This window comes from Bufo gargarizans, chromosome 3 (assembly GCF_014858855.1).
Source record: "Bufo gargarizans isolate SCDJY-AF-19 chromosome 3, ASM1485885v1, whole genome shotgun sequence".
Lineage (NCBI taxonomy): Eukaryota > Metazoa > Chordata > Amphibia > Anura > Bufonidae > Bufo > Bufo gargarizans.
This window is the reverse complement of record NC_058082.1, coordinates 291,601,418-291,617,759: the sequence shown is the minus strand read 5'-3', so window position 1 is coordinate 291,617,759 and position 16,342 is coordinate 291,601,418. Positions and strand designations below refer to the sequence as shown.

Here is a 16,342-nt window from a genome sequence, read left to right as displayed (position 1 = left end):
ACAGTAACATCCACAGTGCCCTCCCCTTTAACAGTGACCTCCACACCGGCTGCCCCTTTATTAGTGATCTCTAGGGATGTGTTAAAGGGGATATTATATTTTGCGTTAATGTCAATAATTCATATTCATAAATAGGCGTGAGTCGTATATTGATGACTTATTTATACTTTAAATAATAACTACCTTCCTTGTTGCACTTACACTTTTTCCCTGAACTGCGTGCGTTCTATTACTACTACAGTGGCGACTACTACAATAAATAACTAAACGCTGTACTTTGAATAATAAAAGAAATTTATTAAAACAATTACACGTCTATAAATATTACTATAACTATATATATTTATATCAATGGACATATAAATATATATACTTATAGTTGCACACAGTAATATATAAACAACACTACAATACACCTAACTACACTAAACACAATACAATACACAATTACAATTCCACCCCACCAACTAAATAGCGCACTTACATACACACGTAAATAACAGCAGCTCCCACCCACCTGGCTACACTGCAAGGGTTAATACATGCAGGCCATGGATATAATACAGGGAACACAATTCAGGCCAGGGGTGAACAGGGATAAATCAGGGCAGGGGTATTAGGGGTACCTCAGTGGTTAATATTGGTGGCAGCAGTAAAGGGGTTACTGCAATGCTGATACAGGGTATGTGGCACTGCAATGCTGGCACAGGGTATGTGGCACTGCAATGCAGGAGGGAAAAGGTTAACAGGATATGTGTGGGTGACACTGCAAGGGAAGCAGGCCAGGGATACCACACAATGTAAGGTAGGGGTATTGCAGGTGTATCTGGGTCTATGGCAGGGCAGTCCAGAAGGGGTTAAATTGCAAGAATGCAGGGCAGTAGGGGTTAATACTTAGCCCATATGCCCCGACTGCTCGGGTCCATCCTCCTCCCTTCCTGCTCTTCACTTTCTTTACATTCTAATACTGTACAGAGCTCCTGCTTCCTCACACCCCTGCAGCTGACAGAAGTTGATTTTTACCTTCATTTTTCAATCCCCGTCGGCTACGGGGTGGGAGGGGGTGTGACCTAAACATGTCAGGGGCATGGCTTAGCTGGACCTGGGGGCGGGGTTTTTAAGTCCATCATTCTGCCTGCCCTGAATAGCCATCCTGCCTGCCCCCTTAACTGTGACCTCCACAGCACTCCGCTCCCTTAACAGTCTCATCTATAGCTCCATGCCCCTTTAAAGCTGACCTACAGCAGTGAAGAAAAATGTCTGGGGGGTTATGGAAACCTGGTGTAAAACTGTGTGTATGTGGAGACTAAGGACCTGCAAGCTTCTATTGGCTGATTAGGGACATGTGACGTGTGTATGGCAGTTGAGATATGAAGAAAGAGACCCAGGCTTCTATTGGCTAATGTAGGTCATGTGATGTGCCATATTTGCTTTTTTTTTTATATATATATATATATATATATATATATCTCAGGAACGGTACATCCTAGAGAGCTGAGACCCAGTCTAAAACCTTTCCGGACACCTGATGTACCTGTGTGCCAAATTTTGTGATTGTAAATGCGACGGTGCAGATTCTTTTAGCGGACATACACATGGCTTTATATATTAGATATGAAATCCTTTTTCGTGTACATAGTAGCTGTAGTAGCAGCCTGTCGATTTTCTGTCTTTTCCGTCATTTGGGAGCTGACGGGCTCCTTATCTCTGCTCTCTGACATTATAAACATGCATTAAAGCTCAATCCTTATCTTAATGATAAGAATGTGGCTTAAAGAGGACCTTTCACCAATCCTGACTTTGTGAACTAAGTATACAGACATGGAGAGCGGCGCCCGGGGATCTCACTGCACTTACTATTATCCCTGTGCGCTGCTCCGGTCTCCTGCTATGCCCTCCGGTATCTTCAGTCACTAAGTTATAGTAGGCGGAGTCTGCCCTTGTTCTGCTGGCCAATCGCATCGCAGAGCTCACAGCCTGGGAGAAAATACCCTCCCAGGCTGTGAGCTCTGCGCTGCGATTGGCCAGCGCTACAGCAGAACAAGGGCACACTCCGCCTACTATAACTTGGTGAACAAAGATACCGGAGGGCATAGGAGAACGGAGCGGCGCCCAGGGATAATAGTAAGTGCAGTGAGATCCCCGGGCGCCGCTCTCCATGTCTGTATACTTAGTTCACAATCTTAGGATCGGTGAAAGGTCCTCTTTAAAAAAGTGTTTGACTTCTTAGTAGTAGGCTGCTTTCACACTTGCATTTTGTGAGGATCCGTCATGGATGGATCCGTTCAGATAATACAACCGTCTGCATCCATTCTGAACGGATCTGTTTGTATAATCTTTAACACAGCCAAGACGGATCCATCTTGAACACCATTGAAAGTGAATGGAGGACGGACCCGTTTTCTATTGTGCCAGATTGTGTCAGTGAAAACGGATCCGCCCCCATTGACTTACATTGTGTGCCAGGACAGATCCGTTTGGCTCAGTTTTGGTGTCCGCCTCCAAAGCGGAATGGAGACTGAACTGATGCATTCTGAGCGGATCCTTTTCCATTCAGAATGCATTAGAATGCAAACTGATCCGTTTTGGACCTCTTGTGAGAGACCTCACAAACGAAAAGCCAAAACGTGAGTGTGAAAGTAGACAAGGTTTATTAGATGACTGAACAAAGAGAGAGTACCAGTCACACAGTTAGAAAAACAGTTAACCCATTGTGACAAAATGGCTCAATATTTTTAATAAAGGCCAATTGAAAATTTGATTTTTAGCCAAAAATGAGTAAAATGCAATCGAAAAAATAATTGCCTCAGAAGGTGTATATAGCCTTTAACCACCTCCCGACCGCCGTACATGTATATGCGTCCGGGAGGTGGTTGCTTTACTCCTCCTGGACGCATATACGCGTCTTCTCGCGAGACGCGAGATTTCCTGTGAACGCGCGCGCACAGGCGCGCACGCTCACAGGAACAGAAGGTAAGCGAGTGGATCTCCAGCCTGCCAGCGGCGATCGCTCGCTGGCAGGCTGGAGATCCGAATTTTTTAACCCCTAACAGGTATATTAGACGCTGTTTTCATAACAGCGTCTAATATACCTCCTACCTGGTCCTCTGGTGGTCCCTTTTGTTAGGATCGACCACCAGAGGACTCGGGTAGGTCAGTACAGTCCCACCAAACACCACACTACACTACACTACACCCCCCCCCCCCCCCCCCCCCCGTCACTTATTAACCCCTTATAAACCCCTGATCACCCCATATAAACTCCCTGATCACCCCCCTGTCATTGATCACCCCCCTGTCATTGATCACCGCCCTGTCATTGATCACCCCCCTGTCAGGCTCCGTTCAGACGTCCGCATGATTTTTACGGATCCGATCCATGTATCCATGGATCCGTAAAAATCATGCGGACGTCTGAATGGAGCCTTACAGGGGGGTGATCAATGACAGGCGGGTGATCACCCATATACACTCCCTGATCACCCCCTGTCATTGATAACCCCCCTGTAAGGCTCCATTCAGACGTCCGCATGCGTTCTGTGGATCCGATCCATGTATCCATGGACCCGTAAAAAATCATGCGGATGTCTGAATGGAGCCTTACAGGGGGGGTGATCAGTGACAGGGGGGTGATCACCCTGATTACCCTGATCACCCCCTGTCATTGATAACCTCCCTGTAAGGCTCCATTCAGACGTCCGCATGCGTTCTGTGGATCCGATCCATGTATCCATGGATCCGTAAAAAATCATGCGGATGTCTGAATGGAGCCTTACAGGGGGGGTGATCAGTGACAGGGGGGTGATTACCCTGATCACCCCCTGTCATTGATAACCCCCCTGTAAGGCTCCATTCAGACGTCCGCATGCGTTCTGTGGATCCGATCCATGTATCCATGGATCCGTAAAAAATCATGCGGATGTCTGAATGGAGCCTTACAGGGGGGGTGATCAGTGACAGGGGGGTGATTACCCTGATCACCCCCTGTCATTGATAACCCCCCTGTAAGGCTCCATTCAGACGTCCGCATGCGTTCTGTGGATCCGATCCATGTATCCATGGATCCGTAAAAATCATGCGGACGTCTGAATGGAGCCTTACAGGGGGGGTGATCAGTGACAGGGGGGTGATCACCCTGATTACCCTGATCACCCCCTGTCATTGATAACCCCCCTGTAAGGCTCCATTCAGACGTCCGCATGCGTTCTGTGGATCCGATCCATGGATCCGTAAAAATCATGCGGACGTCTGAATGGAGCCTTACAGGGGGGGTGATCAATGACAGGGGGGTGATCAGGGAGTCTATATGGGTGATCACCCCCCTGTCATTGATCACTCCCCCCCTGGTAAGGCTCCATTCAGCCATTTTTTTTGGCACAAGTTAGCGGACATTTTTTGTTTGTTTTTGTTTTTTCTTACAAAGTCTCATATTCCACTAACTTGTGTCAAAAAATAAAATCTCACATGGACGCGCCATACCCCTCACGGAATCCAAATGCGTAAACATTTTTAGACCTTTATATTCCAGACTTCTCACGCTTTAGGGCCCCTAAAAAGCCTGGGCAGTATAAATACCCCACATGTGACCCCATTTCGGAAAGAAGACACCCCAAGGTATTCCGTGAGGGGCATATTGAGTCCATGAAAGATTGAAATTTTTGTCCTAAGTTAGCGGAAAGTGAGACTTTGTGAGAAAAAAAACAAAAAAAATCAATATCCGCTAACTTATGCAAAAAAAATAAAAATTCTAGGAACTCGCCATGCCCCTCATTGAATACCTCGGGGTGTCTTCTTTCCAAAGTGGGGTCACATGTGGGGTATTTATACTGCCCTGGCTTTTTAGGGGCCCGAAAGTGTGAGAAGAAGTCTGGGATCCAAATGTCTAAAAATGCCCTCCTAAAAGGAATTTGGGCCCCTTTGCCCACCTTGGCAGCAAAAAAGTGTGACACATCTGGTATCGCCGTACTCAGGAGAAGTTGGGCAATGTGTTTTGGGGTGTCATTTTACATATACCCATGCTGGGTGAGAAAAATATCTTGGTCAAATGCCAACTTTGTATAAAAAAATTGGAAAAGTTGTCTTTTGCCAAGATATTTCTCTCACCCAGCATGGGTATATGTAAAATGACAGCCCAAAACACATTCCCCAACTTCTCCTGAGTACGGCGATACCAGATGTGTGACACTTTTTTGATGCCAAGGTGGGCAAAGGGGCACATATTCCAAAGTGCACCTTTCGGATTTCACCGGTCATTTTTTACAGATTTTGATTGCAAAGTACTTCTCACACATTTGGGCCCCTAAATTGCCAGGGCAGTATAACTACGCCACAAGTGACCCCATTTTGGAAAGAAGACACCCCAAGGTATTCCGTGAGGGGCATGGCGAGTTCCTAGAATTTTTTATTTTTTGTCGCAAGTTAGTGGAATATGAGACTTTGTAAGGAAAAAAGAGAAAAAAAAAAAAATCATCATTTTCCGCTAACTTGTGACAAAAAATAAAAAATTCTAGGAACTCGCAGTGCCCCTCACGGAATACCTTAGGGTGTCTTCTTTCCAAAATGGGGTCACTTGTGGCGTAGTTATACTGCCCTGGCAATTTAGGGGCCCAAATGTGTGAGAAGAACTTTGCCATTTTGGAAAGAAGACACCCCAAGGTATTCCGTGAGGGGCATGGCGAGTTCCTAGAATTTTTTATTTTTTGTCGCAAGTTAGTGGAATATGAGACTTTGTAATAAAAAAATAAAAATAAAAAAATCATCATCATTTTCCGCTAACTTGTGACAAAAAATAAAAAGTTCTATGAACTCACTATGCCCATCAGCGAATACCTTAGGGTGTCTACTTTCCGAAATGGGGTCATTTGTGGGGTTTTTCTACTGTTTGGGCATTGTAGAACCTCAGGAAACATGACAGGTGCTCAGAAAATCAGAGCCGTTTCAAAAAGCGGAAATTCACATTTTTGTACCATAGTTTGTAAATGCTATAACTTTTACCCAAACCATTTTTTTTTTTGCCCAAACATTTTTTTTTTATCAAAGACATGTAGAACTATAAATTTAGCGAAAAATTTATATATGGATGTCGTTTTTTTTGCAAAATTTCACAGCTGAAAGTGAAAAATGTCATTTTTTTGCAAAAAAATCGTTACATTTTGATTAATAACAAAAAAAGTAAAAATGTCAGCAGCAATAAAATACCACCAAATGAAAGCTCCATTAGTGAGAAGAAAAGGAGGTAAAATTCATTTGGCTGGTAAGTTGCATGACCGAGCGATAAACGGTGAAAGGAGTGTAGTGCAGAAGTGTAAAAAGTGGCCTGGTCATGAAGGGGGTTTCACCTAGCGGGGCTGAAGTGGTTAAAGTGTGCCACCGATTATAAACCACTATTCATAAATCCATAGTATAAGTAAAGATTAACAACCTTGTAATGTAGCTTATTTGAGAAAATGCCTATTCATATATGAGGCTAATTTCCTCCCCCACTCCCTGAATTCACTAATCAAATCTCGAGGTGGCTTGTCAGCTTTACTGAGAGATCAGGTTACATGATACTCATAGAAGTCTATGGCGAGAGGAAGGAAGGGGCAGGAGACTAACTGCTAATCATGACTCTCAAACACATAACACTGGAAATTCTGTTCCTCTGACACTTGTAGCACAATCTCAGAAGCAGCAGCATGGGAGAACGTTACACTGCTACACTGAGCTGTATAGCTGTGAATCCAGCACTGGAGTGATATGTGAAGTCTACTAGAGCCTAGCAGCGTCTGTATATCTCAATCGTTTGGTCTTGTTCTGCAGCAACTCCTCCCTAGACTTCTATGAGTAGCATGAAACCTGATCACTCAGTGAAGCTTTAAAAATGTGCAGTTTTTCCTAGCAATCTATTACAAAGTTTCTTAACTTCACTTGTGCTACTAATTAATGGAAAGTGGTTTATAATATAAGGTATACTTTGAGTGATTTTACATATTGCTCTATAAAGGGAAAAAATAGCTACTCTTTAAAATGTCTCAGAAATTGCGGCATTGAGTTAATAAAAAAATAATAAATCTCTTGACTGCAGTTGTGAAGAGATTTTCAAGCTTACTCAATGTGATATCAAAGTATTTTTTTTATTTTATTAGAATTTTTTTTGTGACAGCGCGTTCAGGCATTATGTACTCAGCCCTAAGCTGTCGGTGATTCCGCCAAAGTTATGAAGAGGCACTGGCGTCTTCATAACTTCAGTGGATCCTCCTCCAGTTCCAAATGTAAGACAGCTTCCTACCTAAGACACCTACAGCTAGCTTTGTGTAAACCTCTGAACTATTAAAATATTCTGTTATCTTGCACAGTAAAGAAAAAATATGAAAATTGCAGTTTTTTGGTCATCTCCCACCATAGAATTTATGAAAAAGTTGTATGCATCCCAAAATGGTGCTGATCAAAACTAAGTATTATCCAAATTTATGAAAATCTGTTGTTTCATTATTATACTGACCCAAAGTATAAGGTTGTCATGTCACTTTTTTTGGAGCATTCTGAATGCTGTATGAACTAAACTCTAAAAACCGTGACAGAATTGCATTGGCTCTTAGAAGGTGAAGAAGAAAAAATGAAAACAGCGTAAAGGGGTTAAGGCTATAATAGTATAGGGTCAGTTTATACATGTTACAGAAAAGATCTTTAAGATTTCCAGGTGACCCCTCTGTCCTATATCTTCTGATTGCTTTAAACTGAGAAGACCTATACGTCATATAATGGATCTGCACTGTGTGGCATCCAGTCAGTTGTAGAGGGTTATATAGGAGTTTAAATGTGCGCTCTCTAAATACAAAATGCGTTACACTGCTGCATAGCTTAGAACACATTCATGTGCTCAGTAGTGAAGTAATATCCTTTTCAGAACCCCCAGCCTGCTGTCCATGTACAGGGACAGGAGCCACTCACAGCTTCAATGCTGGCCGCTGCCCCTCCCCAAGAACAGAAACAAATGTTGGGTGAGTCAGCTGTGTGTAGCTTGTATATGTGTTTTTTGTGTTTTTTTGGAGTGTTTTTTTTTTTTTTTTTTGCATGGCTCAGATGTTTTTAATGTCAGTATAGAAAATGTATGTTAATGTATTATTCTGTTTCTTATAGGAGAACGTCTCTTTCCTCTTATCCAAGCCATGCACCCCTCACTAGCGGGTAAAATAACAGGAATGCTGCTAGAAATTGATAACTCAGAGCTTCTACACATGTTGGAATCCCCAGAGTCTCTGCGCTCCAAGGTAAATATCATCTTAATTTGCTGCATTAAAATAAAAACTTTGGCTATGATTTTAATTAAAACTTGAGCTGTAGATATGTTAGAGGGGTATTCTGGTAGGTAAAAGTTATCACTTTAAGATCAGTGGGGGTCCTACCACCGATCACAAGAACGGGGGCCCCGTACCCCCTGAAGGCCCCTTGCTGCTCACCTAAAATGACCGCACATGCATGCGGCCGCTCCATTTATTTTTATAGGAGTTCTAGAGATGGCAGAGTACACCGCTTGGCCATCTCCATAACTCCCATAGAAATTAAGGGAGTGGCTGCGCATATGTGCGACTGGCCACTCCAGTCATTCTAAGGGAGCAGCAAGGGGCCTGCAGGGGTTACGTTCTCGTGATCGATGGGAGTCCCAGCGGTAGGACCCCCACTGATCTGATAGTTACTTCCTGTCCTGTGGATAGGGGTTAGCGTAAACCCCTTAAAGGTTTCTACATAATTATGGCACAAACTGTTTCATTAACTAAGGAGTTTTCACTAACTAAAAATCTGAAAAGCAATGGTGTAGTCCATCACAGATTACCACTCTGAAAATCATTTTCCCATAGGTTGAAGAGGCTGTTGCAGTTTTACAAGCTCACCAAGCTAAGAAAGACGCTGCTCAGAAGGTGGTGATCGTTGCTGCTACCTCTTGAACCAGGGTAACCTGTAAGTATTTGATATTGGCTATAGTAAACAATGTGCTTTTTAGCTGTACTCATTTAAAGGGAATATGTCAGCTCCAAAACACCCCAAAATACAGTAAGGACTCACACTACCGAGTTTTCTGTCTGGATGCGGTATGTTTAATGCATCATCTCTGCGTTCAGGAAAAATTGCAGCATGTTCTATATTGTGTGGTTTTTCACGCACATAGAAGTGAATGGGGCTTGCAATCTGGATGCAATGCGTTTTTCACTCATAGTTGCTAGGAGATGTAGATTGTTCTTCAGTTTTTCTTCACATGCATGAAAGACTCATCAAAACTGATTGTGTAGCCATGGAAAAAACGCACACACTGAATGCAATCTTAGACTAAACTGATTGAACTTGGATGCAAAACCATCAGTTTTTTCCGGAACAGATCCTGACACAATCCGTATCGCTCATGTGAAAGAGGCCTTAACAGTGTGGCCCTGTAGCTAATAATTTCATTTGCCCTTATGATCTTTGATATTCTGAGCCATTTTCTAGATTTTATCAGTTATGCTGTCCACACGGAGGTCCTGTCCATAAAATGGCTGCCGTCCGCGCGTGCACCGTCGGGAGTTTAGTGCAGGTGCAGTGTGTGTAAGTGGAGACGGCTAAGTGATGTGTCTGTTATATGACCCCTCCATCAGCAGCCATCTTATGGACAGGACCCCTGTGCGGACAGCACAGATGATTTACCTAACAAGTGAGCATGGCTTTTTCACAGAATATGAAGAAAGGCTACATTAGTAAGTCCACGTAGTCCTCTTACATACAGGTTGGTCAACAGTAGGCAGAAATGGGCCGACCCCTTTAATTGTCTCTCTGGAAAAACCCTTTTACCCTTTTACGACCGCCCACGTAAAAATACATTGGTGGTCGAGCATTTAAAAATACAGAAGGCTAATAATAGTCTTCGACTGGCAGTAATGCCGGTCGCAAATTGTTAATCCTTCAGATGCCATGGTCAAACGGCATCTCAACGCAGTAAAACCCTGGAAGAACGAGGAGTGGGGGAGCCAGATGCACTGTGCAGCAGCCCATGTCCTCTTGTGTGACAGGAGGCAGCTGTACATTAGTTCCTATGGAGCTCCTGCCTGTGGCAGGGCTCCATATGAACACAGTATAATCCCCATAGACTCCAATGCTAATGCATTGGAGTCTATGAAAGAAGCAATCTAATGATATATACATCATGGGCATCGCTGCGTGTGAAAACGTCCATACTTTTAAAATATAACAATATTTAGCTTGTACGGAAAACGACTAAATAGAAAAAAAAAAGTCAAAATGGCATATATGCTGTTTTTTGGTCGCGTCTCGTCCCACAAAAAATTAAGTGATCAAAAATGACACAACCAATGACGCCGTGCGCTCCTGCTCTGAACAGAAATCCAGGCTGTGATTACCACGGACCGCTCTCGGCCGCGGAACACGGCCGTGTGCATTCGGCCTAAAAATGCAAGAACAAACCTGGGAACCCTGGCTAACTTTCGCTAGTGACCCAGATGCACAACAATAATTCTTAACAGACTAAATCGGAGATTAAGCTCCTCCACTCTCCTGAGTGACCATCCCGCGCATCCCTCCTACTCTTACCTTTTTAATTTCTTTTCTTTTGATCTCCCTGAACCCTTCTTTCTTTGAGAGCTTTTTTTTTTTCCTGGAATCTTTCATGCTTTGCATCGTATAACCTTGCCTATTTGTATTTTATGTTTCGACCACATTGCCTTAAACCCGTTTTACCCCTGCGTCTTATCGCGGACCTCTTTAGACACATCTCTGTGAATTTGTATAGAGCTGTTTCTCTAGTTAGATGTAGATTTGATTTTGTATGTTATTACTTGCGATTACTAGGATGAACACTTGATTTAAACCTGGTGTATCATATAATTAAAGGGTTTCTACTAGGGATCGACCGATTATCGGATTTACCGATATTATCGGCCGATATTCAGGATTTTGAACGTTATCGGTATCGGCATTTATTTTGCCGATATTCCGATAACGTCCTGGGAACACAGATCGCGCTGCTGACAGCGCTCTCCGTGTTCCCTCAGCAGCAGCACAGGGGAGGAGCAGTGTCTCCTCCCCCTGTGCTGCTGCTGCCGCTCCAGCCAATGGGAGGACAGGGGACAAGAGGAGGGGAGGAGCTATGGCCACTGCGCCACCAATGAAGCTTAATCTCACATTTATTCATATACAGGAGGCGGGAGCTGGCTGCATGATCACATAGCCGGCTCCCGACCTCTATGAGCTGTAGCTGCGATCTGCGGTAGTTAACTCCTCAGGTGCCGCGGATCGCAGCTACAGCTCATAGAGGTCGGGAGCCGGCTATGTCATTCTGCAGCTCCCGCCTCCTGTATATGAATAAATTAGAGATTAAGCTTCATTGGTGGCGCAGTGCGCCCCCCCCAAGCCCCCCAGTATCAGACATTGGTGGCGCAGTGCGCCCCCCCTCCCCCCCAATATTAGGCATTGGTGGCGCAGTGCGCCTCTCCCCCAAGCCTCCCCAGTATTAAGCATTGGTGGCGCAGTGCGCCCCCCCTCCCCCAGTATTAAGCAGTGGTGCGCCCCCCCACCCCAGTCGCAGTGCGCCCCCCACAGGATTCCCTCTCCCCTGCTCCTCCGATCGGAGCCCCAGCAGTGTAATGCTGGGGCTCCGATCGGTTACCATGGCAGCCAGGACGCTATTGAAGCCCTGGCTGCCATGATAAGCTCCATGCTGCTGTGTGCACAAAGCACACAGCAGCAGGGACAGTGTGAGCTCCTATTCACCCTGATAGATCTCTATCAGGGTGAATAGGACAAGGGTTCTAGTCCCTAAGGGGGCTAAAAGTTAGTTAAAAAAAAAAAAAGTATTAAAAATAAAAACACCAAAATATTAAATATAAATGAAAAAGAAAGATTTACAAAAAAAATAAAAATACACATTAACAATAAACATTAATTTTCAGCAGATTTGTGGGAATTTTTTATTTTTTTTCAAAAATGAAAATTCCCAGAATATCGGTATAAATTATCGGCTATCGGCCTGAAAGTTCACAAATTATCGGTATCTGTATCGGCCCTAAAAAATCAATATCGGTCGATCCCTAGTTTCTACCACCTCATTTTGACCGAATTAGCTTTCAGACACTAGCGATCTGCTAGTGTCTGATCTCCATAACCATGCAATTCTCAGACCTTTGTGTGGAGCTGTTTCATTAGAAAACTAACTTTTATTCCTATGCAAATGAGCCTCTAGGTGCTATGAGCCCCGCTCGTCCATCAAGTCCGCCCATCTCGTCTTGAATGCCTGCCTCCATTTCAGCAATCGGACGAATTCTCGCGCCTGTGCCATTCACTTCTGTCTTCGGCGCAGTGAGTGAATGTTGCGCTCCTGGTGCCGGATTCCTCACTGCGCCTGCGCCGACTACGTCACAGTGAGGAAGCCGGCATCAGGAGAGAGGCCTTCACTCACTGCGCCTGTGCCGAAGACAGAAGTGAACGGCGCAGGCGCAAGAATTCGTCCGATGGCTGAGTTGGAGGCAGGCATTCAAGACGAGATGGGCGGACTTGACGGATGAGCGGGGCGGAATACAGGGTGAGTAGACCAAGCCTCTAGGTGCTGAAAAGACGCCCCCATAGCACCTAGAGGCTCATTTGCATAGGAATAAAAGTTAGTTTTTTAATGAAACGGCTCCACACAAAGGTCTGAGAATTGCATGGTTATGGAGATCAGACACTAGCAGATCGCTAGTGTCTGAAAGCTAATTCGGTCAAAATGAGGTGGTAGAAACCCTTTAAGAAGAAAGAAAACTTCTGTACAAGGGAGATGTTAATCTGTTGAACACTGTTCTGAAAGAAGGAAAATAAATAAAGAATTTATTTTAAAAAAAAAGAAATGCAAGAACAAATATAATTTCCCGCTTCCCACCACATTGTATGCAACCGTAAATAGTGCCATTAGAAAGTACAACAAGCCCTCATATGGCTACGTAAATGAAAAAATAAAAAAGTTATGGCTTTGGGAGGGCTGGGAGTAAAAATCGAAAACGGAAAATAGCCCGATCTTGAAAGGGTTAATTTACATTGCATATCATTTTACCATGACATAGATTTATTGTACAGCTTAGACATTCAGAGCATATTAGGAAAGCTACAACAGAAAATTGTATTCCCCCACTCCTGCTTTCCTCTTTGAGAGGTGGACCTTACATGCAACCACCTTCCATCTATATGAACTACCTGGATATGAAGTTGCAGCATCATTTTAACCTAATATGGTATTTATTTATTTTTTTATTAAGGATTAGAGGTGAGCGGATTGTTTAATCAAAACAGACTTCTTGAGCAGTGAGGGGCTGTCCCAACTCTTCCCTCTCCCTTGATTGAAGGGCCGGACATCTTGCCAGGCCCTGTCAATCTCACTCCTGCATCGTTGTTTCAGGTAGCAGAGTAAGTGCAGAGGCTCTGCTACTAGCGGAGCAGCGCAGATGCCAATTGTGCATGTGCTACTACACTTCTGCATACCCAGCACAAGAGATATGTCTGACCCTGTCAATCAAGGGAGAGGGGAGCCCCCGTCACTGCTCAAGAAGTCAGTTTTGATAAATGATTAAATTTGTATGAATCGATTCACTCATCTCCTTTTAGGGAACCATTCAAAATAGAGAGAAAAAAGCCTGTATTTTGACCCCTTCCTTATGCCTTGTTTAATAATTGCAGGAAGTAAAGAAGCCAAATAATCCCAGAATGTGTGAGTTTGAAAAGTGGCTGCCAAGAATCTAGTCTCGTCCACGTGCTGCTTATCTCGAGAGATGCCATCTGTTTGTCAAACATGGAGTCTATGCACTACGTCGCTTTATCGCTCTTAGGATGAGAAGTTGTATCTTGAGTGCATCTCCAGGATCCTCCTGCAGAACTTTTCCCCATAATTGCAAAGGATTTTTATTTTTTGCAGTTTGTTTGAAGAAATTTGAATGAGATCTAAACTGTTTTCTCTATGAAATAATAAAAGGGTGTAAGTCCGATGACATTGAGTTTGATTTGTGTGGATAGTATATCTTGTTTTTTTTGTTTTTCTTCCCCCTTTGTGCCAAGGAGCCTGACAGCATGAGCAGTATAGCTCCAAACAGCATTGGCATCCATAAAAATAGTATTGGAATTTCCTTCTGTGTTTTCATGACACGGTCTTTCCAAAGTGATAACCTATACAGGCATGTCTACCCAGATTTCTGCAGACTCTGAATGCTTTAGTATTGTCAATTCTCATGCACTTACAGCCTGCATTAGCCCATCGTTCCTACTGCAGCTAACTGAAAGGGGACAGCGTTAAAACATAACTTTTAATAGTACTTTAAAATATTGTGTACATTTATAAGGTAAAAATGAGGGTGTGTCACCCCTGGTAAGTTTAATCAGACAACCATGTACTGTAGGAGCGGTATTTCTTAAAGATTGTACTTACAAACGTTTTAAGACACAAGACAGAATAGACTTCACTGTCAGTAAGTCAAGAGCACCACTGCTCTATAACTACAAGTGTTGTGTAGGTGCATCGGGTGTAGGCCATAGATGGGTCAGACTTATCCACCAAACACTGGTAGTACAAAAAAGAAAGAATGGGTGAGATAGAGACAGACTAGACTAGGGGTCAGCAACCTTTGGCACTCCAGCTGCTGTGTAACTACAATTCCCAGCATGCTCCATTCATTTCTATGGGAGTTTGGAGAAGAGCAGAGTACATATGCATGCTGGGAGTTGTAGTTTCACAACAGCTGGAGTGCCTGAGGTTGCCTACCACTGGACTAGACCATAGGGTAAGTTGTTGTGTGAGACTGCAACAAAAACAGATACTGATGTCGCCCACTAAGGCAACCACACAACATCAGTGGTGGTACGCTATTGTTCTCATGATATACACGCTTCCTAATGTAATTCCTGATCTAACGCCTGGCCAAATCTTCAGCGTAGAAACGCGTTCAATTAGCTTTCTGAGATAGAGCGAGGTACTATTAGTGATAGGCAATACAGGGAATTCTGAATATTGTGAGAGCAGTGGCTGCATTGTACTTGAGTAGCCTAGCGCTATTCCTTGCAGCCAACACCTGTACACCTAACAGGGGGGCTGGGTGTCTAGCACTCATTAAATAGTTGTACTGTGAGCCACATATAGCTGCTCTGTGTGGCTGAATACTGTTAGTCTGACCGCTACCTACAATGTCAGGACAATACTTTGCCTGCTCTCACTTTGCATACCGTTGTTGCGGGCATTGAGCAGAGCAGAACTTTGCGTTAGCTGTATGTAGGGGCTGCAGTAGTGGTTGACATCTTATTGCAGCCTCACACAGCAACTTACCCTATGGTCTGTTTTTCTGTCTCTAGTTAACCTATTCTTTTTATTTTTTGTACTACAAGTGGTGTTCGGTGGATAGGTCTCACCCCTCTGTCGCCTACATCTGGTGCACCCACACAACACTTGTAGTTATAGGAGCAGTTGTCTTTTCACTGACAGTGAAGTCTATCCTGTCTTAGGATGTTTTCAAGTACCATCTTTCAGAATTACAGCTCCTATAGTACATGGTTGCCTGATTTACCAGGGGTAACACCCTCATTTTCACCTTATTATTGCACATGGCATTTTTCAGTGTACTATTAAAAGTTATGTTTTAACGCTGTCCGCTTTTAAAAACCACACCAGAATCTGTCGTACCATAAATTCGCATTTTAGACTGTCGTACCATAAATTCACAAGCAGCATTTATAAAGCTGTCCCTCATTGACTCTAGACTAGGAATGTACAACCATTTGGCCCACCATGTCATGCTGTGCAGCACCCAACCAGAAATGTTTGTGTACACGGCTGGTCACATTAGAGACTTGGCATATAGCATAGGGCAGGGATTGCCAATCTGAGGCTCTCTAGCTGTTGCAAAATTACAACTCCCAGCATGCCCAAACTGCCTACAGCTATCAGCCCACAGCAGGGCATGGTGGAAATTGTAATTTTACAACAGCTGGAGAGCCGCAGGTTGGCCATGCCTGGCTTAGGGGTAGGGACAGGCAAGTACTATTGATCAAGTGTGTCGCTAGTGCTGAATCTCCTGTATACCAGCAGAATCTCTTCAACCCTGTTTTTGACACTCCAGAAAGAAACAATGCTCATGTGCCTATATCTATGGATATTAATAGGTTACTTTTCAGCCCGGATGCGATCTATTGTAAAAATGGACTGCATCCTGATATAAACATCTTTCGTGTGAAATAACCATTGTTGCAGAATATGCTTGGTTTTATTGCGCGATTTCTCGTGCAGGAAAAACGCGATGTAGTACAGTACCAGCAAATAGTATGAGATTGAACAAATCTCATGTACACTTTTCAGGGTTTTCCTATG

At 43.8% G+C, this 16,342-nt stretch overlaps 1 protein-coding gene across 2 annotated transcripts in view; it reads left to right on the top strand.

Annotated features, from left to right (window-relative positions):
- The window catches only part of PABPC4 (poly(A) binding protein cytoplasmic 4), a 69,086-nt gene extending 55,110 nt beyond the window's left edge, over positions 1 to 13,976 (top strand). Inside the window, exons 12-15 of one of the 2 annotated variants that reach the window (XM_044286357.1) lie at positions 7,889 to 7,982; positions 8,122 to 8,252; positions 8,841 to 8,940; positions 13,672 to 13,976. In XM_044286357.1, the coding sequence (XP_044142292.1) occupies positions 7,889 to 7,982; positions 8,122 to 8,252; positions 8,841 to 8,927 (312 nt within the window). In that variant the 3' untranslated portion in view covers positions 8,928 to 8,940; positions 13,672 to 13,976. Of the gene's footprint in view, positions 1 to 7,888; positions 7,983 to 8,121; positions 8,253 to 8,840; positions 8,941 to 13,671 lie in introns of those variants that run through there. The other variant, XR_006388279.1, reaches the window with a different exon arrangement.
- Positions 13,977 to 16,342: the final 2,366 nt, after the last annotated feature.